This window comes from Calypte anna, chromosome 1 (assembly GCF_003957555.1).
Source record: "Calypte anna isolate BGI_N300 chromosome 1, bCalAnn1_v1.p, whole genome shotgun sequence".
In the NCBI taxonomy this organism is placed as follows: domain Eukaryota; kingdom Metazoa; phylum Chordata; class Aves; order Apodiformes; family Trochilidae; genus Calypte; species Calypte anna.
Genome location: NC_044244.1, coordinates 10,419,733 through 10,445,872, shown reverse-complemented (window position 1 = coordinate 10,445,872; position 26,140 = coordinate 10,419,733). Strand labels below are relative to the sequence as shown.

The window sequence follows — 26,140 nt, the reverse complement described above, 5'->3', positions numbered from 1 at the left end:
AAGAGAAAAATGTTTTTAGTAATAAAAGAAAGAAGTGTCAGCCAGTTCCATGCCCAAAGAAAACTGTAATTATGTCAAACTAACTTCAGTAGTACAAAATCACCTCTCAGGTTTTCGTTCCAAAATTTTGTATTCAATTATTATACATCTCCGGGTAACCAAGGGTTACTTGCAGCAAGGAGAATGAGGATGAAATTCAATACATTTAAAAAATGTTGCCAGTGAAGAATTTAAGTTCTGTACTGTTTAATTCTAACACGAACAAAACCATATCTACAATGTAAAGATCCCACTGAAATTAGTAAGAGGCTTTACAGCAATTTAGATGGGCACTGAATCATGTTCCCTTGTCATTTCAGAGAGAAAAATGTTAGAATAGTGAAAAAATATCTATAGGAGTATCCTTTCTTAAGAGAATTCTGTAGTTATAACAGTTGCCTGGTACGGTACCATTGGTACCAACAAGAAATATTCGCAGGAATAAATGAAGTACAAATTCATAATTGCAAACTATTCTTCTTCTCTTCCTTTGCTTTTCAGAGTCCCACGTGCCCTCCATACTGAGACAGGGAGGACAGGAGCCCCTGATAAGCAAGTGCATACAAACATGTTAAGTTCTGGAGAATCAACTCAGCACAATTTATTTTACTGAGGTGCTGCCCAGAACAAACAGGTAAAAATCCTTACACATTGTCTAACAAAAACAGTATTTTATCATATATATATATATGTGCGTATATATATATATGTATATATATATATATATATAAAAATCACAGTCTTCTGCACAGCAGAAGCTTACAACTAAAATATTTTAGGATTTGATTTGTTTAGATAGACATAACAAAATGCCTGCAACTATAATACAGTGAGCACATAACAATTCTTAGAATACAAAGAGTGAACATGGAATTACACATTTTATCCACATTCTACTTGTGATCGAAAACAAAAGTCATTGGAGTTTTTTTAAAAGTTTCTCTTAAAAAGTTAATCCTTTCAGTAAGATATAGTCAGCATATACTTAGAAAGAATACACACTTCGTGTACATGGCAATAATTAACTGTAAATACAACAGGCTAAATCCTGCCCTCTTTAGGCCTGGTAAGTGAGTGAGCCCAACAGAAACACAAAGCCTTCAGAGGCAGCCAGCAGAGATGGAAACAGCCTATCTGCACAGCATCCACAACCTCAGATCCACTGTGCAGAGAAGATCTATCTTGTCCAAAGAGACTATTTACATCAAGAGGAATTTCAGAAGCTCTGCTCGCTGAAAGACTCCTTCCTACATGCCAGTAGAATCTGCTCAATGCTTGACACAAAGCTCAGCAAGCCAAAGCCACTTAAGCATCGGCTGAAACTCGTCCCAGTTCACCAAGACATGTAAGCATATTTGAGTCCCACTGAAGTCAAAGTGCACTGCTGAAGAAAACAATTTGGTGAGTCAACATGAGAGCTGCTGCCCAAGTCAGCTCCCCTGAAGTGCTGCCAGAGCAGAATTCAACCATGGGTCTTCTGAAAGAAATCTCCTTTTATATGTCTGCACCATGATGTCAGGCTATGCAATTAGATGTGATTCACATACTGTAGGATTTGCTGGTGGAAACATTTACAGTTACATAGTCACGAGTGAAGTAACAGTGCAGTTACTTAAGCAATTGCATATACAGTAGTAAAACTAACAGTTGGATATATGTTGCTTACATTTTCCAAAAATTACAAGGTAATTGGTACCACCTATAACAACTTATTTGTGTAATACTTCCAGCCACACAACTTAATACCTAAATGTTTGCTCTCTTTCCCTGTCAATGTTAAGGCAAATGATGGTTCTACATAGAGGCAGGAAACACAAGCTACTAAACTATTGGAGATGTTTTCCGTATTACATATGAGATCACATCAATCTCTACAATAATTGCATTAACCTGAAAGGAATTATTAAAAAGGTATAAGTTGTCCAAATCTAGGTTAAGTTTTATCAAAGATCTTAAGTCTCTGAAAGACTTATAAGGTATAGCTTACTTTTCTCAGTATTAAATCTCTCAGCCAGGTGGCACATTTCATTATTTTTTCCTGTTACAAATACAGTTACTTTTATGAAATAACTACAATCAACTGAATTTTTAACACTTGTCTGTAGAGAAAGATTTGGGCATATTTGACTGAAATTTATTTTAGAGGCCAAAGTCAGCTAGCAGCTAATCAGGATTAACATTTCAAATCTTGTTGAATATTCTCTTTTGCACTGTAAATTCACAAATATTTCTGGGACTAGCTTTAAATAAATGATGGATAATTTTCTAACAAATCAACTTCTGTATCTCCTCCCTCATCCAAAAGGGTTTCTGAGATATCTGTTAAGAGACCACACACACACTAAAGGAATCAAGTGCAGAAGTAGAGTCCATAAGTACTGTGAACAAGGAAATCATATTGACTTCTCTGGGAACTCTGCTTATGGCAGGCTTGTCAAAGTCCATCAATAATGAAAAGATTAATTTCTTAAGAGTTTATTTGTTAATGAAATATTGAAATATTTGAACTCTCATAAAGGGAGACAAGAAATGTCATCATATATGCTCTTCTTGACAGATGCATATATCTCTCAGTAGGTCTTTTGTCATGTATGAAGAGAAATATATGGCTCATAGAAAGAATAAGATGTTTTAAATAAAACTATAATTTGTTTCTCCTTCTAAGATAATCTGAAGAGCAGCATAAAAGAGGTCATATGATCAATTTCTACAAAACCTTTTATCATCCAGTAATAATATCTTTGCAAAATTGTTTACCCATTCAAGTATCTTCAGGAGATATGTCACCATAGTTGCATATACTGTAGCTCATTCCAACATTTATAAAACAACACTGATAGACAAAAAGACCAAAACCACACATAAATATTAAAAGAAGCTCCACAAGTCTGACTATCAAGTAGTTAAAAAATTGTTGATCTTTACATTACACGTTAATTACATGCTGTCCAAAACCTTTCTTGGAATGGAAGTTGCTGAGTTTTTCAGGGTTTTCTGTAGGTCATCATAATCTTGTGTATCCACCGGGAGTAATATGAGACCCGAACAAAAATCCCAGGACGATTTCGAATGGCACATCCTCGTCCAGGAACAATGACACCAACTACTATCTTCAGCCTGTTCTGTTCACAAACCAAGGGACCACCATAATCTCTCTATGAAAAAAATAAAGAATATTACTTCTCAATATGCCTCAAGACACAGATCCTTACTGAATGGTTTCTTTTGGCCATGACCTAGCTCAATGAACAGGCAGTGGAGTTATTCTTGTCATAGGGGAAAAAAAACCTACTAACATCTTCCAATATCTTTTTCACAACTCAAATTTATGCAAACCAATGCCAAGGCTGACCTTTGAGATACACAATTTAAACTCTCTGATCCATCTTTATGTGTGATTCTAGTCACTTCAGAATACCAGACCTTATTCTCCTCTTTTAGCTACCTACTGCAAGTATAACATTTGTTTATGTGCATATAAAACAGATGAGTAGAAAGTGAATTGATTGAAAAGAATCCATTGTGATAACAGTCGTATCAAAAACTAGTGGCAGAGCCAGGTCAATATCCTTCTGCCAGTTAATCATCTTACAAAGCTCTAGGTTGAGAATCTGTGTGTCCTTGTAGGAGGCTATGGGGGGATCTCAAACATGATAAAAGGTATTATTTTGTAGATTTAATTTTGAGACATATTTTTTTAAAATACTTTCGCAAAATTCTGAGTGAATGAGACAGCTATGCACCAGTACATGCATTGTGTGAAAATGTGGAGTATGGTCAACTCATATTGGGGTATTATTTAGCACTAAAATAAATCCAGATAAAATTAGATTGAAACAGTAATTTGGATGGATTCAGGACCTGAACACAGATACTGCAGTTTTAACGCAGGCAAAAAGTACACTGAACCTAAAACAAAATTAGACAGTAAATGTTCATATTTTTCAGAGAGACACTTTCAAAATATAAAAGCTGGCAATTATCATTGTATTCTCTACGGATCACCAGAGTAACAACAATGCTTGACCTTGATTTGGTCTGGGATTTTTTTTGCTGACTGACTGCAGATTAGTTCCCATATGGACAATGAACTGTGTCAGTACCATCAGAGCAGCTCATAAAACACTTTCAGGAGTGGAGTTTCACCTGCCAATCTGATTTTGTTTCTCTGTCTGTTTTCTGCTGAGGAAAGTAGCTTCAAAGGGGAACTCAGGGAGCAGGAAACCATGCAATGATTAAGACTGATTGCTAATACTAATTCAGTCCATTTCTTCTTGCAGGGGAAAACAAAGTGTAGGATCCCCAGCAGACTTCCATGCAGATGTTTCATTTATAAGTCTTGACATGTCTAAGGGCTCATTTATGAATAAATATTTGATTTTGAAGAGTATATTGTACAATAACAAAATGATCTTGTGGAATATCATTAATAAATGGGAGAGGCCTCAACCTGATGAAGAGCTTGTTTATTCATAGTCTGGTAGTACCCTTGGGTAGGGAAAATTTTCCTGATTGGTTAACATCACTATTAGGAAACCATTCTACTGAAGAAATCAAATGCATAATAATACTCATGACCACCTTCCTTTTAGACACCATCTCATCAGGCAGAATTTCCACTCAAAACCCAGTATCTTTCTGTAACCAGTACCAAGCAAAACCCCTGCATCAGACTTCTTTCACTGAAGTACTTCTGTGCTCACTGATGTGTTGCTCCTGGTGGATTAGGGAGACCAATGTTTAAGCCTTCTGACTACTACTGAACCTCAGGATCTTTCTCATTCCTTCATAACTTTATCAAGTCCCTTGAGCAGTGACTTTTTTACATTTTGCATGCAAGCGTTCATCTAAGCAGTTAAATTTGCACCAACTTTTTTTGCTTTCTACTTGGTCATAATACACTGCTGTTGCTAGCACACAGCCCACTTTAGCCCTTATAATATAGAATAAAAATTTGTTTCTGCCTAGCAAAGTGCTTATTCATATATTTCACGTGCATGTAAATCTTACTGGTGTGATGGGACAGAGAAATTGAAGCAAAGGAATCTCTTCCCGCACCCTGTCAGAAAATACATTTCTAGAAACACGAATCATGCAAAAGATTAAAATATTTTTGTACAAGTTCAAAGCAGAGAAAACAATTATTTAAAATTTCTAATAAACTGTTTTGGGGTAAGAAATAGCTAGGATCATGGCTCCTAAGAATGTACTAGGAGATGTAATGTTTACCTCACAAGGCCCAGCACCAATGGTTTCAGCCACAGCACAGATTTCTGACTCGTTCACAGTGATCTTCCCTTTGAGATATTGGTTGCATTTCTCATTTCCCAAGATAAACAGGTTTGCTACCCGGAGAAGGCCATCATAGTTAATTACTAGGATTTAAAAGAGAATTAAAACTTTATTCTATTTTAGGGGGAAACAATAATTGAAGTTGCAGTCTAGGTGAACTTATCATGTAACTACCATTGCTGCACTTTTTCTCCAGTTCTCACATCTTTGTCCATCCTCACTGTTATCATGCATTTGTGTTTTGGATTTCTTTTAGTTGCTACAAATGAGATTTGCAAGAGTTTATGTGGAGATGTTTTTTTGTTGCTGTTTTAAACAAAAGGGTTAGGTAATTTGGTTTACTCTGCAGTTCCCCACCAGCCTGCATGGTCACTTCACAGAAATCAGAACAAATGAGTCTAAGAAAGCTGTCAGTCCCATCAGTGGAACCAGGATTTTGCTCCTTGTCTTAAACATGAGTAAACATCAAACAGTGCCTGCCATGGCCAAGGGAAGGATGTGTGACATGAAAATTACTATAAAAGAGATGAGTTTTTCTCATTCTCTGCTGGCTCAGCTGCACTGAATTACTTTATGTCTGCAAGGGTAGAGACACAGCTTTCTGCAACCTCCATTCATCAGTGTGAAGGTCAGGAAGTAGGAGCCCTGTGGAGCTTGCTCTTGCTCTACACGTCAAAAGACAAGTCTGTACAAGCTGTGAAGATAAATAAAGGGCCTGGACTTGCCCATTCTCTGCACAGCTATCAAAAGAAAATGCCAAGCTTGTTCTTCACTGACTTATTATCCTGTTTTCTTAAAAAAATGAATGTAACACTTTTTCCTTCCCGGGCTTGAGTGCTGTGAGGATTATATTAAGTAGCACATAAAATATAGTACAAAGTCTTTGGATGACAGATGTTATGTACATACTGTATTACATAACTCTACAACATTGCAAATTCCTTATCAGTTCTCGAAAGCTAAGCTTTCCTCTGATGCTGCACCATGCTCTAGCCTGACTTCCCTGTCCCACAGAGAGCCACTGCCCCCATAGGATGCCCAATATGGCCTTGCTAGGAATATCAAAGGCAGTCATTTAGGACAGAGCTGGTACAGATTACTTGCCACTCACAAAGAAATGCAGAGTAATCATTACAAGGAAGAGAACCTCAGAATTAAAATCTAGTTTCTTCTCTGTTTCCAGGGCAGCATGAGTGTATTTCTGCTATTTATTCAGGGTCTGTGGCAAAATGACATCTGAGCACAATAACTATTAGAGTAATTATTGTTAACTGGCAGCTATTAACTTTATCATCAACACATAATTAGCCAGATATAGTATTTACCAGACTAAATAAATGTCTGTTCTTCCATATATTTATATTAACTTCTCACAAAAACTGTGTTTACCAAACATTAGTAAGGCTGCAAAGTCAAGTACTCAAAAGCTAGGAAATGCCAGAGTTAGAGCATCTTTAATTCATTGGCTTTTTGTATTTTACTTAAGTCTTTTATTACAGGATTCTGTACTTGTTTTTCCCCAGGGCAGGCTGTTTTGGGGTACAGAAAGCATCAAGTAGATGAGTTGGAATTTTTCAAAAGTGTTAGACCTCAACAAACCAATTCTGCCAGTCTTTTAAAGCTTGCAGAACAATGGTTTTCTCTGGTTCATTCTTTCAAACATTTGAATCACCAAAACAAATAAAAAAGGCCTGGACTATTAATCTCAAATGATCTTAGATAAAATGCTCAAGGATTTACAAAATCAGAAAAAAATGAAATTGCATTTTATAACAAAAAATATTGGACAACCGTGGCATCAGGCAATACCATCAGCCTCACCTAGAATGACAAGAGGAAGTAAGCTGTCAAGGTATTCATTTAGTTTTTAAAAATAGGTTCTTACATCCAGTGTATCCCCATCCATAAACACTGCAACTGGTCTTCTCTGGAATGGTACATCCAGAAATGGGCAATCGGATTATTTCAACAAAATTTGTTAATATGGCAGGTCTGAAAAGAAAAAACAAAATGTATCATATTTAAAATTACATTGAAACCTATTATAGACCACAGCAATGAAAATCTGTGCCAATTCCTTTCCTTAAAGAATTTGATGGATTCTTCTACCTACTTTTTGTGCTACAGCTGTTAACTGTCAAAAGATTTCTTGAAATGCTGTCACCACTTTTATGCTATTTAACTTGGGTTTTCATCTTAAAAGTAAGTAATGATGACATTTCATTTGAATATGTAGTTTTGCTAACATGGAAAAAGTTTGAAAGCTCATATATACACAAGGATCTCAGTTACAATCTGGTGTTTATTCTACAAATTAAAACCACATACTACCGAACGTACAAAAAAGCTTAAATTAGTGACCAGGAAGAAAAGTGTAGGCAGAGTTCTTTAGAAGTAACATCTGCTTTCAGAGTAAGGTAGATGAACCTGCATTTCTGTGTATATCAAGTAAAAAATATTACAACTGAAATTTTACTCCATGGAGACATCATTTGCAGCATCAGAGACAGTAGAGAACTGAATCTGAAAACATTTAAGAAGATTCTCATTCATCAGTTGAAAATCCTGGAACAGGCAATAGCTACTGACCTGCTTAGTTTCAGTAAGACCAAATCTGACCCTGCGGGGCCATATACCAACTGGGAGATGTTCAGAACTTGTCTATGCTTCTCCTCTCCCTTTCCCTTTATGTTATGAACTCCAAGCCAGGCTTTGTAGTCTTTCAAATCTTTGTACCTAAGTGAGGCAAAGTTGGTTAGAATTTTGTTGAGTATGCAGCAAAATAACTCAAAAAGCTCTGCTTAATACAATTATGCTAGAAGATGTTAAGTAATGCTCTTCACTAGAAATGTTTTTTTGCTGCCAACTGCTATTCCAAAATAAACATGCTTGGATGTAAGATTTGGTTTGAAGGCACTACATAACTCCATCTTTAACTGTGACTAAAATCTAATTTTTGTTTCCTAACAGTATCCAAGCGTTTAGACCCTTGGACAGGGTGAATCTTTGAACTTTTTAAGATTTGCCCAAGTTTTCTGTTTAATACTGTACTATTAAGCAGAAACATGAGATTTTCATAAAGAAACAATTGTCTAAGCATTGAACTTGGAAAATATATTTATACTTGTAAGTAAAATAGCCAGAACTCTTCTAGATTAACAACAATACTAACTGAAAATACCAAGGTCCCATGGGACTGTTACAGCAGAAAAGCAGTTTTAAAGCCAAACAGGAGGGAAAACTGTTGCACTCAAGTTGAAGAAGTGTTGTGCTGATAAATTCCTGAAAATAGATGTATACACTGCAAAGTTAGAGTACTGTACCGAGAAGGGAAGCACTGCCTTGCTGTTAGAACCCACTCTTCTTTTATCAAAGTACCTCCACAGATATGCTTATTTCTGGAGAAAAAAAAAAAAAAGAAAACAAACCCAAAATAAAACAAGACGTGATATTCTTTGTAATAGGAACTGGACTGAAATATTTAAACAAGTCTCCAAACTGCCACCAAATGTAAACAACATTTAGTCATTATTCATGTGGGTATTACTCAAAGCATTGACCTCAGGGTGGAGAGTTCCTATTTGATTACCAGCCCTATGAGATTTCTGTACCCACATACTTCAGTTGGAAACAATCTGCAGTGTATGACATCCTACATGTGATTATAGAAAACCTACAGCATAATATATCAAGTAAAATTAAAGCAATTAAGCATGACAGTTCTTTCAAAAATAAAGATTACTGTGGAATGCAGATTAATTAGTTTCCTTCTTTGTGCCTTTTAAATCGCATTTATTTTCTGCAGCTCTTTGGAAAGTGAATCAGAATTGTCAGCAATTTGGGAAAAGCTTAAAAATCTCACCATTTATGAATTCAGATCATACAAATGTTCAAAGCTCTGCAAAGAACTGCTGGAAGGAGCCCAGACTCTATATGGAGTTCAAAGACAGCAGAATAACACAGATGCTTGCCTCTTTTTTCTTTTTCTTTTTTTTTCTTCCCTCTTTTTTTTTTTTTTTTTTAATTGTAGGTTGGTTGAGGAACAAAATGTCTGGAGTCTTTGTAAAATAGAGATTCTGACTTGTTTTACTATTAAAATGTCAGGAGTATAAATGTGTTTTTGTATATTGTATTTGCAACACTAATTTTTCAAAGGAATTTACAAGATTGCATCACCTTCTTTAGAAGCTTGACTAGTACACATAGGAAGGTTAAACTTCTTATTTATATGTGGCAAAAAAGGTGCCACAAAGGTGATTCCACGAAATTGATGAAATTCATCCAAATACACTTAAATTTACCTGATAACAGAATCTGGATCAAATATACAACAATATATGTCATTGTTTAATTTAGCACTTAGAGGTGGAACTTAGTTGCTAGATATGAATACAAGTTTCTAAGTATTCCTAAGCCTTTACCACCTAGACATGGAAATTCAGTTTTGAGGTGTATAATTAGGTTATTTTTCAGAAAGTCTTGAAGTGATTAAGACTTTCTTTCAGAAAACATTCTGTTTGCTTCCTTGGTAACAATACAAATTAAAACTAAATTTTTATGTCCACATGTAATATTTTAAAAAAAAATTGCTACTGGAATAACTTTTTTTTTTTTTTTTTTTTTTAAAGAATCTGTAATCACTTAACATCATCTGCTTATTGCAATTTTGTTGCATAGCACAAAATCCAGGTTCAGCTATCTTAACATCATTTATTTAGATGTTAGGCACTGAAATGCAATTCATTTTACCAATCTAAAAGTGCCTGAAATGTCAAGGCTGTTTTAAAAACAGTGAAATCATAACTTTTCCAGAGAGTGATGTTCCTCCAGATACATCTTTCTGGACCATCTGCTACACTTCCAAAAAGTTCTAGTTCTGATTGGAAATCATAAAAAGCAAAGATTACCAAGGATGTAAAGGACCCCCAGAATTTCTCCAGCAATATAAAAAACAGGATTCTAATCTTTTCTTTTTCCTCAGTTTTCCATTTAAGACCTATTTTGCAACCTGCTCTTAAAACATAATAAAAAATCATAAGCTAATAGCACTGAGCTGTACTTAATTATGTAACAGCAGACAATGAATGTGTTTTGTTATTTTATTTTATTTAAAATAAAATAATTTTCTTTTCTTCAATGATAGAAGATCCAGGATTGATGAATGAGATATATCTACTCTTATAATCTTATTAATGATTCACACTTTCAGATGAAGAGTTATAAACCAGAGTAATGAATATACAGAACAGTAATTCCATGTTCTGGTTTTTACACAGAAGCAAAGTAAAATCTGCCATACTGTAAAACATATTTCCAGATGTACATGTTGGAATCTTTACAGAATTGAAAGGATTTCATTCTAGCTCCCACTTATTTTTTTAATAGAGAATACATTTCAATTTCATGCAATGATATCAGCTGAAAGCTAAATCAGACAAGGGTATAAATCCTGAATCCAGAACCTCATAACTAAATACACTGTAGTAAAAATGAAAATATTGTTATGAAGCTCAGTTTTGTGTAACAGTCTCTAAAAGAGACAGTTTAATGCTGGATGCTAAGCCAATATTAAGAAAAGGTCTGCAGTAGCTTATCAAAAGAGCAGAATCTTATGAAGGTGTTGCAAGCTCATGTGTTAGTGATAATGAATACATAAACGATTCAGTGATAGAATGAATACCATGGAATCACCCTGATGTTCCAGAAATTTTGGTTTTATGCTTTTAAAGGATTTAACTGCAATCTACAGTATTCTTATTATGGTCAACATTGTCTACAGTTCCAAAACAAATATCCTAGTAGATATATTGTCCTTCTCAGCAAAGTGATAGTTACCTGTAGGTCAAACTAACCACCCATCCTTCATTAGTTTGTGTTGGGATTCCATTTACAACTCTCAAATGTTTTGTAGAAGCACAAGGAATGACAGTATCTGAAAGCAGGTCCAGAGATCACATTTTACTAAAAACAGTGGTAGGAAACCTGTACAGTCGCACATAAGGACCACAAGAAGGTCAATATTTATTACAGATTAACTTTCCTGTGCTAATGAAATATATTTATAGAGCATCAAAACTACTCCAGTGAATCTGGGTCAGTCTGTATAAATATTCATAGGGAATATAAAATACATATATTTAAATTGGTTTATTACGGAGATTTACATAGTTAGAGAGCAAACTGAAAATCATTATCATATCTCACCACTGGCAAGACAGGACAGTAAGAGATAAATTAGCATACTTAAGCTAGGTTACATTTTCTTCTTGTGAAAACATTTTTTCCTAAGGTGTATGATTTTTGTATCATTAACTGATCTTTCTCTTATTTCCCTATCTGAAAGAAATATCTAGAGGATACAGGACATGCAGTGCACAGTACATCTTCATACTTACCATCCAAAGTGGTTGTAGTAGGGGTTGTATCACCTTCGCCTGGACACATAAGACATGCATAATACAAAATTAAAACACATCTAGAAACTTAATAGAATAAAAATAAACAGGAAATAGCACACTTTAAATTTAATATTTCACAAAGATTTAAACTTCAATGATTTCTTTAGTGGTCTTTAAAAGCACAATTTGGTAACAATTAATAAGAAGGCAGAATTTCATTCCAATAGAATGAACATTTTGCAGTGGTAGTTTCAAGCATTTTTCATCTTGGCTGAATCTTGAATACACTGAGATATCTTTCAGGTTTAATTTACATGTTCATTTACACAAACAAATGCTGAAATATGAAGTTGGAGCTTTTCTATAAGACTTCAGGAACTATAGCAGTAATTTGATTAAATCCAATTAGGATTTAATGAAAATTCCTGATGTCTTTAAAAACCTTTGAAACTTCAAAAGTCTTTTTATGTTGCTATCAGCCAAAAAATTATCCTTATCAAAATGTCTTCCCCAAAATCTGGTTTGATTCTTCCACCTAGTCCAAGACAAAATAGTGTTACAAGGTTGCTTAAAATTGGTTCAAAATTTTTGCCTTCAGTGAGGTCTGCAGAGTGACCCATCACTATGAGCTAGAGGTGCAAATATAGTTTCTGAAAATTTACACGGGCAAGATGTAGACAGTCCCATCTAACTAGATTTCCAGCATTAAGGAAATACAGAAATATAAAAAAGTATACAGTTATGTACATAGTTAAATTTCCATATGTATCTATATGCATGTGCATATATGTACGCATATGTATATGTGCATGAAGGTGCGTATACATATAAGCATACATATAGTGAAGTTTGAAGAGACCTGTTAAAGGCAATTAAGTACTTTGGGAACTGCCAGCATTTCATCTGTACTGGGTAAGCAGCTTATTAGTGCCTGATTGAGCCAGTAGTAGTTTCATACTACTTCACAAAATTTAAAATTTTAAAATATATTCTAGCTCTGGAGTTTTATACCAGAAATCATAATACTCACCATTGCCATGTATCCTAAAAACGTTTGCTGTTAATATTTCCTCAGAAATTCATAGATCCAGATAATAAACTCAGAGTGAGTGAAAAATATTTCTGTTTCTTCATCTGTTGTTCTTTATCTACATTGCCACAAGGAACCTTTTGCACAGTTTGTTTACTGTTCAAATAGATGCAAAAATGTCACCTGAGACTTTAAATATCACCTCACAGAGATGCTGCACTTCAGACTATGAGGAAACGTAGCAGATTGCTGCTAGGAATTAATGTAACATCATCCCCTAGCCTCTCGAGACTACAGACAAATATTCAAAAGCTTGTTTTACCATTTAAATGTTCTCTCAGGTTATACAGCAGAGTAAATAATGGATAAGGAATGAAGAGAAAAAGTCAGAACAGAAATGTGAATTTCACATTTTCAGCATAAATCTTCTTTTCCACTAAATGACAGTTTATTACTAAAATCCCAAGGATTTTTGATTCTGTTTATTTAAGTTATTTAGACAATAACATGCAACTTTGGAGGAGTGATGGTCCTAATTCTTGCCAGAAGTTAAATCATTCCATAAAGATCCAAAGGCGGAATCTAATCTATATAGCATATATACACTTCAGCACATCTATAGTGATTTATCCTAACTTCAGAAATACATAACACACAAAGAGAATATGAAGCTTTTAGTACAAAAAATAACTCTCCCTGGGTTTCTTGAGGCCAGCATTCTGACCACTAGACAATTCTTTGTCCAGCCCTAATTCAGTAGTTAGATCTGTTGGAAAAATTTGCCCTTTTGTGCTCCTGCTGCATAAGTAAGCCTTGTAATCTCCAAGGTGGTCAAGGAAAAGGACCTCTTGTCCACATATTGCACAAGCAGTTCCTGTCTGTTCCTTCTCAGTCATTCACAACTGGATCTTGATAGAATTACACATTCTCTGCTGCCACAAGTGACAGCAGAAAGGTATGGATATGCATGTGACACTGTGGCTTCACTGGGACTGCATAGTTAACAATGCCTGAGGCATACCAAGTACTCACATCGAGAAATAGGGCAGTAATCCCAGGGAACAAGAGGATCATCTGTGTAACACCAGGGACCATGAAAATCATCATCTGGATTGCGGCAATAGTTTTTCTTCAGTTTACTAACATCTGGTTCTCTGAATATTTGTATATGCCTACAGGGAAAGAGAAAAAAAAAATCAAAGCACTGAAAAGCTTTATACTATAGCTCAGATTTTCAGAGGTTAAATGTTGCTTTGCTCCACATTATAATATTAGCTCATTGAGAAGCCTACAGGTCAGGGTTTAGGGGTGATTAAAATCAAAGGGAAGATGAGGATCAACAACTTGCTGGTTCTGGATCCAAGTTTCCTCTGGCTGGTATTTTAAGCACTGTGTTCACCAGTCAGCTTGGAGGTTTCTAGATATCCCACTCAAGCTAAAAACTATGGGTATTCTGAGGAGGGATCTTTACACTGATCAGAAGAGTGTCTGAGTTGCCCTCAACCACTCTGTAAGCATATCTGGGAGCACAGGTTCTGTGCTCTGTGAATCTCTCTGCAGGTTCACACCACAAGGAAGCACTGAATCATCTCAAAAAGATGAATCTCAGAAAAGAGAGACACAAGAAATTTAGCAAGACCAAGCAGCAGGCAAGGAGAAGGATGACTCAGACAAACCGCAGTGATAGATGACCTAAGTTGCAGACCTGCATGAAGCACATTAAAGGTAAAAGATTGTTGTGATGATCCAAAGCAGAGAAAGCTGCTTATTTCTGGCTTGTCAGATAGGAACACACAAGATTCCTGATTTACAGTTGCACTGCTATTTTCATACATGCCAACCATACATGCTGCTGCTAGCACACCTGTAACCAGAGCAACTGCTAAAGTGAGACAGGTAACTCCCCAAAAAAGTTCCAAGATGAAAAATGTGAAAGTCTAAGGAAAAAAAGGATTATCTGTGCTTAAGATTATATGAATGTAATTGCATCAAGCATCCAGTAGACTCAAGCTGTCTCATTCTGAGCTAACTGAAGACGTATCAGAGCTCTCAGAAGTCATGATCTTAAACCTGCCTCCCTTACATGGATGGCACACTGGAGAATAACTCTGCTGTCTCTGTCACTGCGTGTCAAAAAAACCACATAGTCTGGTTGGTTGTTCCACACAGTGTCAACTGAAGTCTGCCTTTTGGAATGCAGCTTTTCCAAAGACTGCCTGGATGACTTCCATGCCTTCACCTGACTGGTCACCAAGTCAGCAGCAGGAAGCAGGGACAGGAAAATTCCAGAGGGCAATGGCTAACATGTATTATGACTCTGGTGATCATGAGTGCTAACTCAAGAACAAATACCAAAAGTAATATAGACAATCACATAAAATTCAGAAACTAAAGGAAAAATGAAAGCAAATTTTTTTCTATCTGGGCTTGTAATGTCTCATACATAGCAATTTTTTTGATAAATCTCTGCTTTTGTGAAATACTTGGAAGTTCTTGTTCTTGTCATTCCTGAGATATACAAATCAGTAATTCTGAAACATCAGAGACAATACTGAAGATCTTTGCATGACTGAAAAAGTCTTCAAGAGTCACAGTTTCTTTTTGTAGTTAGTGCTGATTCATTTTTACTTTAAAAAAAAAATTAAAGTAACTTGCCATTTCCTCTACTTGAATATGAAGCCAAAGTAATGATAAACAACAGAAACTGCAAGTCATTTTAATGGTATTTGATGACAGTATCATTCAACAGTAGTCTCTAGACTCAGTTTTAGGCTGCAAGGAACCTTGGTAGTTTCAAGTCTAACCTCCTGCTTGAAGCAGCATGAGCTATGAAATCAGATTGATGAGATAAATATTTCCTGCTGTATTCTTGCTATCCTCTAAGAGAACATAACTTTCAAGGACAAGGATGGGGTAAACCAGGCCAGTAAACTAAACACTAAGAAACACTCCAGAGCCTGCAATTAGTGGTCAGGCTGAACAAAGACCTGTTGCGTAATATATTTAATCAAGAAGAAAAAAATTTTAAAAAATAAAAATAAAAATAAAAAAAAAAAATCCTAAGGCTCCAAGGCATAAGGGTCTACTTTAGAATCACTGCAGAAATAAAAATAGATGCCATCTGGAGGCAGTATTTATTCAGGACTCACTGAACCATGTCTCTTTGTTTCATGTGTACACACCTACGTAAGTCTTCAATATTCTTGTCCCATGTGGAGCAAGTAAGCCCAAATCTTGTCTTGGATATATTTCCCATGTAGCTCTTGCCATTGCCACGATAACAATCTGAATAGAATGTTGAGACAAAAAGAAGTGGACAGTGATTGTGCAACATCGAAAACTCTTCCTTTCCCTCAGAAAGCCAAGTAATTAAAGGTAAGATAAAGGTATTCAGCAAATACTATACAGCATAAATCAGAAAACAGTATAAATCAATTGGATAGAAAATGGGTGAAAGTTTTCAAATTTAGATACATAATGTCCTGCTTGGCACCTGCATTCTCAGCACACTAGAGTTTCAAATTTTGTCTTAGATAAAATGGGAAAAATTCTCTCATAAATATGTCATGGTTAATTTATAAGGGTTACACAGAATATTCTAAAAATTGTCAGGAGATGTTTTATACAAAACAAAGCAAAAATACTCCCTTACTACTCCCATCTCAAAAAATCAGACACTCTCAGCCTATTTGAAACAACTTTTCTTTGTGTAGATTCTGGATACTAATAGCTGTATATAATTCTAGACCTAAGTTCTGCCAAAAAAATTCAACATGCGTTTAATTTTAATGTAATTCAAAGACTTGCCTGTTCACTCGAGCAGAAGTCATGTTTAATTCATGAGCTTTTATCACAAGTCTTTCTTATACTTTATAAAAGGGTTGTTTAAAATAATCACTTTTAAAATATCTTTTTGTATAAAGTATTTAATTTCATATTCATCAATATTTTTATTTTTTGATATCATACTTCACAAAAAAAGAGAATGAAATTCAAAATTTAATCCTTCCTCTAACAGAATCATTACAACTGAAACTATCTGAAATTTTAAGAGAAAAACTTGCTAAAATTTAAAGTTGGAGATTGTAATGATGCTCGATGTAGGGTTGAGAGGTTTTTAGCCTCATGTTATTCTACCACTATATCAGTTCTCAAGATACTCTACTCCTTGGAGAAACAGAAAAACTTCATGGGGAAAAAAACATTTGCCTGAAGACTAAGTGACATTTACAAGCCAAGGCAACAGCTTGAAACTAAGAGGCTATACAGGAGGTCCCACGTTTGTTTCTTTTTTCAACCCAGGCTCTTTTAGATAAAGGAGTATACGGAAAAAAAATAATATTTTGTGGCGGCCTCATATACCATGAGAAAAATATTGTGAACCTGGAAATCCTCTGAGTCTGGAAAAAGGCCTTTCAAACTAAGAAAGGTTACACAGTGGGCCAGGTGTCAATCCAATATAAAACATCACATAGGTTTACCTTGTCTAAAGAACAGACCAAATAACAAATCTTTGCTCAGCCTCCCTGCTGGAACTGAAACACGAACTGAAAAATGAATTTCATTTACACTGTGATGAATCCCAAATATGCAAAAATCCAAGGCATAATTACACAGGTGTAATACAGATGTACTAAGACCAACTTCTCCAGTTTTCAAGCCTGTTTATCTGCTGTTTGGAACAGTACAGCATTCATTTATAATCATGTTAACACCCTTCCCTCTGTTACCTTGTTCACTGGATACATCGCACTTAGGAATCTGGGAGCAATAACCAATACGGATGTTTGGGTCAGTGGTAAAACACCAGGGGGATTCAGATCCATCTGGATTTCGGCAGTAGTTCTCCCTCAAATCCCTATACAAATAAATATGTTAGCTCACAGCAGGGCTAAGCTCAAAGCACTGATGCATTCTATAGCATTTTATTATGAATTAGCAATAATATGGGCTCCTTAAGGTCTGTCTTCTACTGAGCAGTGTCAAGTGCAAGGACATGAGCACCCATTAAGAACACAGAGTATATGAAAATGCAGTAATTGTAATTATGGTTATGGGAATTAATTTTCAATGGATCTGTTTTGTCTGAAGAGAAGATTTCATTTGAAGATTAACATTATTTTTAATATAGCTTATTCTCCATCAAAATTTGCATGCAAGCTGACAGGATACACCTGCAACTTATTACAAATTCTTTAAAACACAAACGTTACTCAAGTGCTTAATTTCCCTGTATTTTGAGTAGTTCTGCTAAATTTAGAGAAGCAGTCCTGTAGATTGATAGTGATACATTTAAGAAACTGAATCTTGGATTATATAAAAAAAAGGCATGTGAAAATTCTATACAGCTGTTACCTTTAAAGAAGAAGTTAGTCATAAGGGAACATCTTTAAATGTCTCACATCTTGCATGAAACAGTCAAGACTCTTAAATATAAGTTTTATTTTCCCATTTCCTGACAGTTGTTGCCATGTTCTGTGCATCTCCAGATTTCAATGAATTTTTTTGTCTGTTTGATAACAGAGCATGGAAAGAATGGACCTAATACTTATTCTTATGTGAGTCTTGAACAGTTGTACGAGCAGTTCTGTTAATTTTACTCAAGCTATTAACCTGAATAATCGCTACATTCTCAAGCAGTGGCAGCATAAGAAGACCAAATATTGTTAGCTTCTCTCCACTGCCAGGAACATTGCTAAGACTGCACAAAGGCTGAATCCTGAAGCAGTGTTGCATAGGCATAGTGCAAATTGATTTAAGTGGTGATTTGTCTGAGAAAAACCTGTGGGAGCAGGCTCAAGTACTAACTTCCAAGTAAATTCAAGGTGGGCCTAAAATCAACAGAGGAGGCTCAGGATCAGCCCTGTTTTCCATTCTAGTGATGATTGTTACATGTTCAGCAGGTGTGCTGCAGTGCACAGTACTTGATTTGCACAGTATTTGCCAACAGAACAATAGTAGTGAGGGGATTAAGACAACAAACTTAAAAAGATATTGTTAGAGAGATAATCCAAAATCAGAGTGGAATATTTTCTTTACTTTGAAAGATTTACACTCTTAAATTCTAGCACAAGCCCTGGCTGTTATTTAGAAATCAATAGACATTTAGTACAAACTGGGTTTTGGGTCCATTCTGATCAGCTAAATTTCCTCTTATGCTCAATAAAAAAAAATTACTGAAAGAGCATGATTAATTGTCTACAGTAAGTAGATTAATAATAACCTTGGAGATTATGAACTGTATAGAAAAGTTAGATAAACAGTGGTCCTCCCAATAAAAGTCCAGTTCATGAAAGAATATTTAGTAATGAGAGAGCAAGAGGATTAAAAAGATAGAATCTGAACTAAGTGTTATCAAATACTATAAATGTCAAGTATTGACAAGGAAATTACACTCTGGACATATTAAGTTAATGTCAGTAACCAAACCATGACTAAAAGCCTACCTCCTTAAAATAAAACAATACTAATGTAACAGCACTAATTGAGATTTACGTCCCAGTCTGGAAAATTTCCATACACTTCACAATCATTTAAATTGGTGAATACATGCTTGCAGAAAAAGTTCATTAAAGCCTCACAGTTTCACACAAGTTCTTGTACAGCTAATATTTTGAGCTTTGAAGAACTTACTTTCCCACATACAAGTGGTTTACAGCATCAACAAGTAGAGTGAATGCATATTGTTACAGAGCAGGGACAGGATCTTATGGTGCACTTTGGTGGCATGAATTTCTAAACAAGTGAAAACTAAGGTCTTTTTCTACTGCAGTAATACCCACATGTATCTACTCACTTGCACTTGAAGTTCTCAGGAGTGATGTTGTGCTGGTGAGGAAACTGGGAGTCCCACCTCTGGCAGGGGATTCCACTCCATATGGTGTTTGCCATGCCACGGTAACCCTCACCCTGTCCCTGAATGCAGGTTGATGTCTCAGCTGCTGCCTCCGTGCTGTTCACGATGCTTTCATCTGTAAAGCCAGAGAAGTGCTGTTTCACTTTCTTAAGAGTGAACCTGACTAGGATTTCAGGTTTAAGCTCTACATTACAGTTCAAGTTTTGGTAGTTTAAGTTCTTTTTTGCAATTGCCAGTCTTTTACAGAATTATTTTCTCCTCTTCACATTCATAACATTATGTTATTAAAATAATTGTTAGATCTCATACTAGTTTATCCAAAGACTCTAGTTCATGCAAAGAATCTGCAAAATCATGAGCTTTTTTTTAGAGAGACACCTAGTCTATGTTATACCATTGCAGGTGGAGATAGTCTTGGTTACCCTGTACAGCTCAGAAAATATTTTTTCCTTCACTTAGCTTTATGAAATTGTGACCATCCATGTGCATGCTGTCAATTATGTTAATACATGTTTGCAGGATTAGAACTCATTCAGTTTGCTCCAAAGATTTCCCAGGGAAAAAAAAAAAAAAAAAAAAAAAAAAAAAGCAGATTAAAAGGAAAAAAAAAAGATAAAACCTATTATAAAGTAACTTGCTAAATCCCCCTTGAAGCTTTCTTGAAGTTTCTCTTTTCTTTATAGTCAGAGGGAACAAAAAGCCAAAAGAAAACAGAACCAAAAAATCCCCCCAGCTTTTGGAAATCAAAGATCAGTATTCTCTGCAGAGACACACATGTTTTAAAGACTAACAAATTCATCAGACTCAAGATCTTTTACAGATGTTGATATACTCTGCATTCATCCTGGTGTGGGTTGTCTTGAACTAAATTCAGAAAAACAGTGGTTTTTGAAATGACTCATTCACATAACTTGAAAGTCTCTTTTTACTTCTTATGCAATTTTCATAATTACAAATTAATGGCACAGATATTGCATCAGATATATACAAACTAGTAGAAAACTCAATACACTAGAGTTAGAGCAACACTTCTACAATGTCCCTAAAAGCTCCCAACATAATATCTTTGTAACTGCCCATCTGTTCATAATTGTCATTGTTAACAAGATTAATCTTACTAATTACCTTAAAAGTATTAGTTGCCAGTAATAATAATTTTTATGAAGTTTTAAAATTAGTTTTTTTCAAATGGTCCAGTGACAAGAACAATATTTGTGTGTTACTCATACTGTAGTTCATTCCTCATATCTTGAGCCAGTTGTATGAACTTGCAGAAAATATGGATCTTAAGGAAACCAAATGTCATAACAGATGGGTTTGGCTGATTTGATGTCTAATCTTCTACATTAAAGATCACTTCCCTGTCAGATGATAACATCAAGTTGTGCAGTTGAATTATGCATTTCTCCATGCTGGAGATAAGTTGCCTTTTTGTCTTCATCTGGTTGATGCTTTTACATCAGTGTTTCATAGCCAATTTAAGTTCCTGTCCTACCTTACCAAGCTACTTTGTCTGCAAAGCTGTCGTGTTTTAATAGGATTGTGAGTTGCAGGCTTGTTCCAAAGTCCAAAGGACCTGGAACTGTAAGTATCATGTGTAGGCTTCTATAGGCTGGAAATGTTCCCTTTCTAGTGGATTCATCAAACAGGCTTGCAGCTAGTAACTACATTTTTTATCATTACTATCCCTTTTTTAAATAGTTGGACAACAAAAAGACAAATTTATACACCTAATAGAAATACATAGCTGTATATTTCAATTCTTCATCATCACCAATACATGAACACAATTTGGAATTATATTCTAAAATATCTTCTAAATTGATTAGATTGAAGATCTCTGTACCACATTGAAATACATATCAGTCTTTAAAAAATATATAGTCAATGCTTTTGTTAAAAATGAAAGCGATGTGTTGTATAGTACATTTATTCTGCACTTGGTCATACTAGGAAGAGAGTAGTTAGGATGGTGTTTGTGTATCATTGGTGTGTTTGAATTTTTTAAAATAAAAAACCTGAAAGGAATAGCTAATGCATGAATTGATTTAAGAAAGGTTATGAGTCATACTGAAGAGGATTCTTTCTTAAAAATCTTATCCATCTACACCATTCATCACTATAGCTTACACTATGTGTCTGGACAGTAACCTCTATTTGTAGATCAGATTTTACAATTTTTCTGTGTCAAAATGTCTTATTTAAAGGAACCAGACAAACTTGTCTTCTACAGTGTCATGAATACTTGCACAGCCAAGCCACAACTGAAAAAAGACAGACTATAATGGCTAAGAGAGAAATTATTTCAAAATCTGCAATGTGTGATGGATTCCTGCTACTAGCACTTTGTGGCAGCTCTCAATAAAAGCTTGAGTGACAAAGAGCATCAATAAAACATTTTTATTTAATTAATAAAGTACTTTTATCATTTTCAAAGGTCCACAGAACCCTCCACAGACTCTTGCTATACCACCCGCATTTCCTACATATACCTAATTTTCAAACAGGAAAAATGAGACTCAAAAATACTTCTGAGGGCTTGTGCCCTCAGAAACCACCTGTCTTATTCTGGCTCTTGAGTGTCAACGGCGGCTCAAAAATTATCAAAAAAGGTTCAACAAATTCTTCATTCGGCTTGTGATTTCCACAATCGGGCAGAAAGAGAACAGTCTTGCTGTTCATGGTAGTGAAAGGTGGGCTGGATCAACACAGGGACATGCTAAAGCATGGGGAATGGTGCCTTGCTTACCAGGCATTGCAGAGGTGTTATGCCAATAATAAGATGATTGCCAAACTTTAAGGAGTGTCCAGGTTGTCTAAGCCTAGAATTTAAATAGTCATCTCCATTCAGTATTGGTCTTGTTCGTGAGGCTAATTACTCTTGTCACCCACATAGCCAATTTTTTTCAGTTTAATAACTCCAAGCATAAATATCACATGTACAGAGCACTCCTGAAAGAGTCCTGAGACTACACACACCAGTTTTCTAACAAGGTGGAAACAAACTAAATCAGTAAAGCTAAAGCTAAGAATACAGAAAGGCTGAATCCTGTCTTTATCCCAGCAGCTACTCTAAAATGTAGTGCAACTCCAAGGGCTCTTTCCAATGAGAAATTCATTAAGCTATAAAATGAATTTAAATTCAACAAGCAGTTCTTTTTATGCAAACAGATACATTATTAGAAGGGCCTTTTTTTTTTCCTTAGTTCCAGTTCAGTTTTAAAAATTCTGAACTCAGATAAAAGTACTGTTACAAGAAGATCACAAAAATATCTGAGAGAATACAATTATTTATTAGTTTTAATGAAATATAACTTCTTATTCCTGTCCAAGACTTCATTATGAACAGAATTTGGTAACTATTTAGTAGCATTTTGTTACTTTTTAAATTCATTGTAATTTTTTTGGTGTGTTCTGGATTAGTCAAATTAACCATGTAATTCAGACAGATACTTGTATTGAAACAGATACTAAATTTCCTGTTAGTAGTATTTCCACCTTCACATGTTTACTCAGAAGTCCCCAACAAAATTGCAATACTGCAAAGGTTTCCTTTTTCCCATAAACCCTCTTCATTTTGATACTTAAAAATACATACCTTTGTTAATAAAGGCCAGCTCATGCATTCATAGAGGGCTTAAGTAAAGAGATGAAACATCCAGAGCTAGATGTGTAAAGCCACAGACAGTCTTCTCAGTTTTGGTTCTCACAGTAATGCCAGCATGAGGGAATCAGCAGGAGCCTTGAGTCATTCTACAGCTGAAGCAACCAGTTCAAGTACTATTTCTGTCTAGTCCCAGTGAAAATCCAGCACAAATTTTAGGTCAGCGGTGAAACTCTTGCTGACTTAAAAGGAGGTAGGGATTTTGCTGAAGTATTCATGTTCTTTCATGGTAATACTCTATGTATTTTCCAAAAAAAGATACAGTTTGAAAAGAAGCAGAGTCCTGTATTGGTTCCTCAAGAATATCCTTACTTATGTTCTTGCAATGTCTTCCCCAGTGCGTCAGTCAACAAAAGGAAAATGTGCCTTGATTTGTAAACAAAAGATTTTAAAAAGTAAATTTTAAAAGACAAGCGGTGCCTAACCCAGCAAAAAAAGTGTTCTAAACACAGGAAAACCCCCATTAAATAAGAAACCATGAAGTTCTGCAAATGCTAGTAAGAAACTTGAATGATGTCATGGGTAGAAGTTGCTCGTATTTAGTTACACTGCCTCCAGGCATTCCTACCTCAAGGAATACAATCTACAGTCTTGGGCAGTATGATGGTGGCAGGTCTTTTCTTTCCACATGATTTCTTCAATGCACTATCTCAAAGTTCATGAAACATGGAAACAGAACCCTGCAGATATCTAGGGTTGTTTTTTTTCATTAAAAACATGTAAGAGAGTGAAAAAATAACTTAGACCCAAGCTCACAGTACTGAAGAAATCCTTGTCACCTGAAATCTGCACACCTACAGTTCATTCGTTCACAAGCCCAAAGAGATCTTTTAGGATAGTTCCAATATCTACAAGCAGGATTTAAAGCCAAAAAATTTTTACTTTAAATGCATTTTTACAAAAAATCTGGATCTCTCCAGGTTCAGAACTCTCAAATATCACTTTCAAAGCTATCACAGAAATGATGAAGAGGATCAGGGAAGAATTCTTTGTGAGGAAATGTAGACCTTCACATGTGGGTATGTAAGCCCTCACATACATAATGAATGCTGAACCTCTGTTATGCCTCAATGTGACGTGAGGTGGAAGGTAACACTTGATATTAACTGCTAAACATCAGTAGCTTTTCACTGCCTACTTTCTATAAACAACTTTATCTTACATAAATATTAAGCTTAAACTGAGTGGTACTTTTATTTGTTTACATACTGTGATTCAACAAATAACTTTAATCAGAAGTTCACATTCAAATGGGCAGTTGGAGTCTCTGCTTCTAAAGAATGATTAATTTAATACTGGTGATTCTTTGCTTTTGCAAAGCTTGTAGGCACACTGCAATGGTTTATTTCCAACTTAGATTCTCACATTTTTCCTGTTTCATTGCTTGTTCTTTCCCATCAAACCCAGATCCTCATGTAATTCCCTTGGCTTTATGCATTCCAGTCCCCCCTGCCTTTTGCCTTTTAGTACAGAGAGAAGAAGCTAAATCCATGGTAAAATCAACTGAATTGTTTGTAAATCAGGTGAGCAATCAACTAAGCACTGTCCTTATGATAATAAATTCATTAAGTTTCGCAGCTCCCTAGTGACTGACATACATAATTTCATATCTGGGCCTCTGCATCTCTTTGTTAGTCTTACAGCTCATCCAAAGAAGTCCAGTTATCCTTTTTTTTTTAAAAAAAAAAAAAAGGAAAAGGAGTATTATCTCCCCACTAGTGTATTGCCTGTAGCTCATATCCTCATTCATGCCAAAGTAACAGTTATTTTCTGTTTTCAAATTTGCTGTCACTTCTTCAATTTCTTCATTTCATCCTACACTTCTTTATTGCTGTTATGGTTGTCCTTTTATCCTCTCTTCTAACTAAAAATCATCTCAAGCCAAAACCACAGACACATATGTGAGCAACTTCAAACCAGTCCTGGGGTCCCTGAAGTCTTAATACAGATCCAATTTTTGCAGTTTGAGCCATCTCTAATCCCTAATTGCTCCTGTCATCTCTTTCTCACAGCCCTGGCTGAGAGCCACAATGTTTTATGCTGCCTTCTGTGCTTGGAAATAAAGTTACAATGCCCTCCTGTCTCTTCAGTCTTAAAAACATATTTATTTTCTGAATGCTTCCTTCCACTGACTTTTTTGCTGAAAATTTTGTATATGAGCTGTTGTCAGCATTTTGGCTATAGAGCATACTAGCACTCATGACATGCAGCAAAAGCCGCAAGCATCATGCTGCCTTGTGGTCACTCCCCCAAAGAGAGGACACCTACGTTCTTGTGCCAGCTCCAAGGACTTGGATTTGCAAAGCATTTCTTCTAATTAGTATTTCTTGTAAAATATATAAACAGTCTTCAGCACAGGAATTAAAAACCTGTGTGAGAATCCAAACCACAAAGCTACAAAGACATAAAAATTAAGATGTTCTCTTTTTTAGTGTACTGAGATTACACACAGCCACAGCTTCAGAAAGTAGAGCAGCCACTGAGACTCAGCATGGCCTAGAGTTTTGGGGTCCCTGCTAGGAGGTGGGAAAACAGTTTTTCTTTGCGCCTCAAGAAAGACAGAAAACTGAAAACAGTGCTTCAATGTTTTGTGTTGGCATTCTGGTCACTGAGCTGGTGATATAACAGTAATGTCAGCAATGAATCCCCCCTCTGGGTTATAAAGAGAAGCACTGAGCAGCATCACATCTCATGTAGAGGACAACGCCATATGCCTGTGCTAAACATACTTTGAAAATATCTGCTGGATTAAGCACTTTTAAGATCATTGCTTTTGTATTCTTCCTCATACAGATTGCTTCAGTAATTTTCAAAGATATATAGTTTTCTGCACTGAAAATACAGTTTTGCATGTGAATTTT

At 35.5% G+C, this 26,140-nt stretch overlaps 1 protein-coding gene across 2 annotated transcripts in view; it reads right to left on the bottom strand.

Moving 5' to 3' along the window:
* Positions 1–2,733: 2,733 nt before the first annotated feature.
* Positions 2,734–26,140, bottom strand: part of HGF (hepatocyte growth factor) — a 55,113-nt gene continuing 31,706 nt past the window's right edge. For both annotated transcript variants that reach the window (XM_030457898.1, XM_008493115.2), the window contains exons 8-18: positions 19,556–19,730; positions 17,490–17,617; positions 15,942–16,044; positions 13,792–13,931; positions 11,727–11,765; positions 11,167–11,263; positions 8,655–8,729; positions 7,921–8,067; positions 7,217–7,323; positions 5,269–5,414; positions 2,734–3,194 (exon numbers count right to left, since the gene is read on the bottom strand). In XM_030457898.1, the coding sequence (XP_030313758.1) occupies positions 3,024–3,194; positions 5,269–5,414; positions 7,217–7,323; positions 7,921–8,067; positions 8,655–8,729; positions 11,167–11,263; positions 11,727–11,765; positions 13,792–13,931; positions 15,942–16,044; positions 17,490–17,617; positions 19,556–19,730 (1,328 nt within the window). In that variant the 3' untranslated portion in view covers positions 2,734–3,023. The remainder of the gene's footprint in view (positions 3,195–5,268; positions 5,415–7,216; positions 7,324–7,920; positions 8,068–8,654; positions 8,730–11,166; positions 11,264–11,726; positions 11,766–13,791; positions 13,932–15,941; positions 16,045–17,489; positions 17,618–19,555; positions 19,731–26,140) is intronic.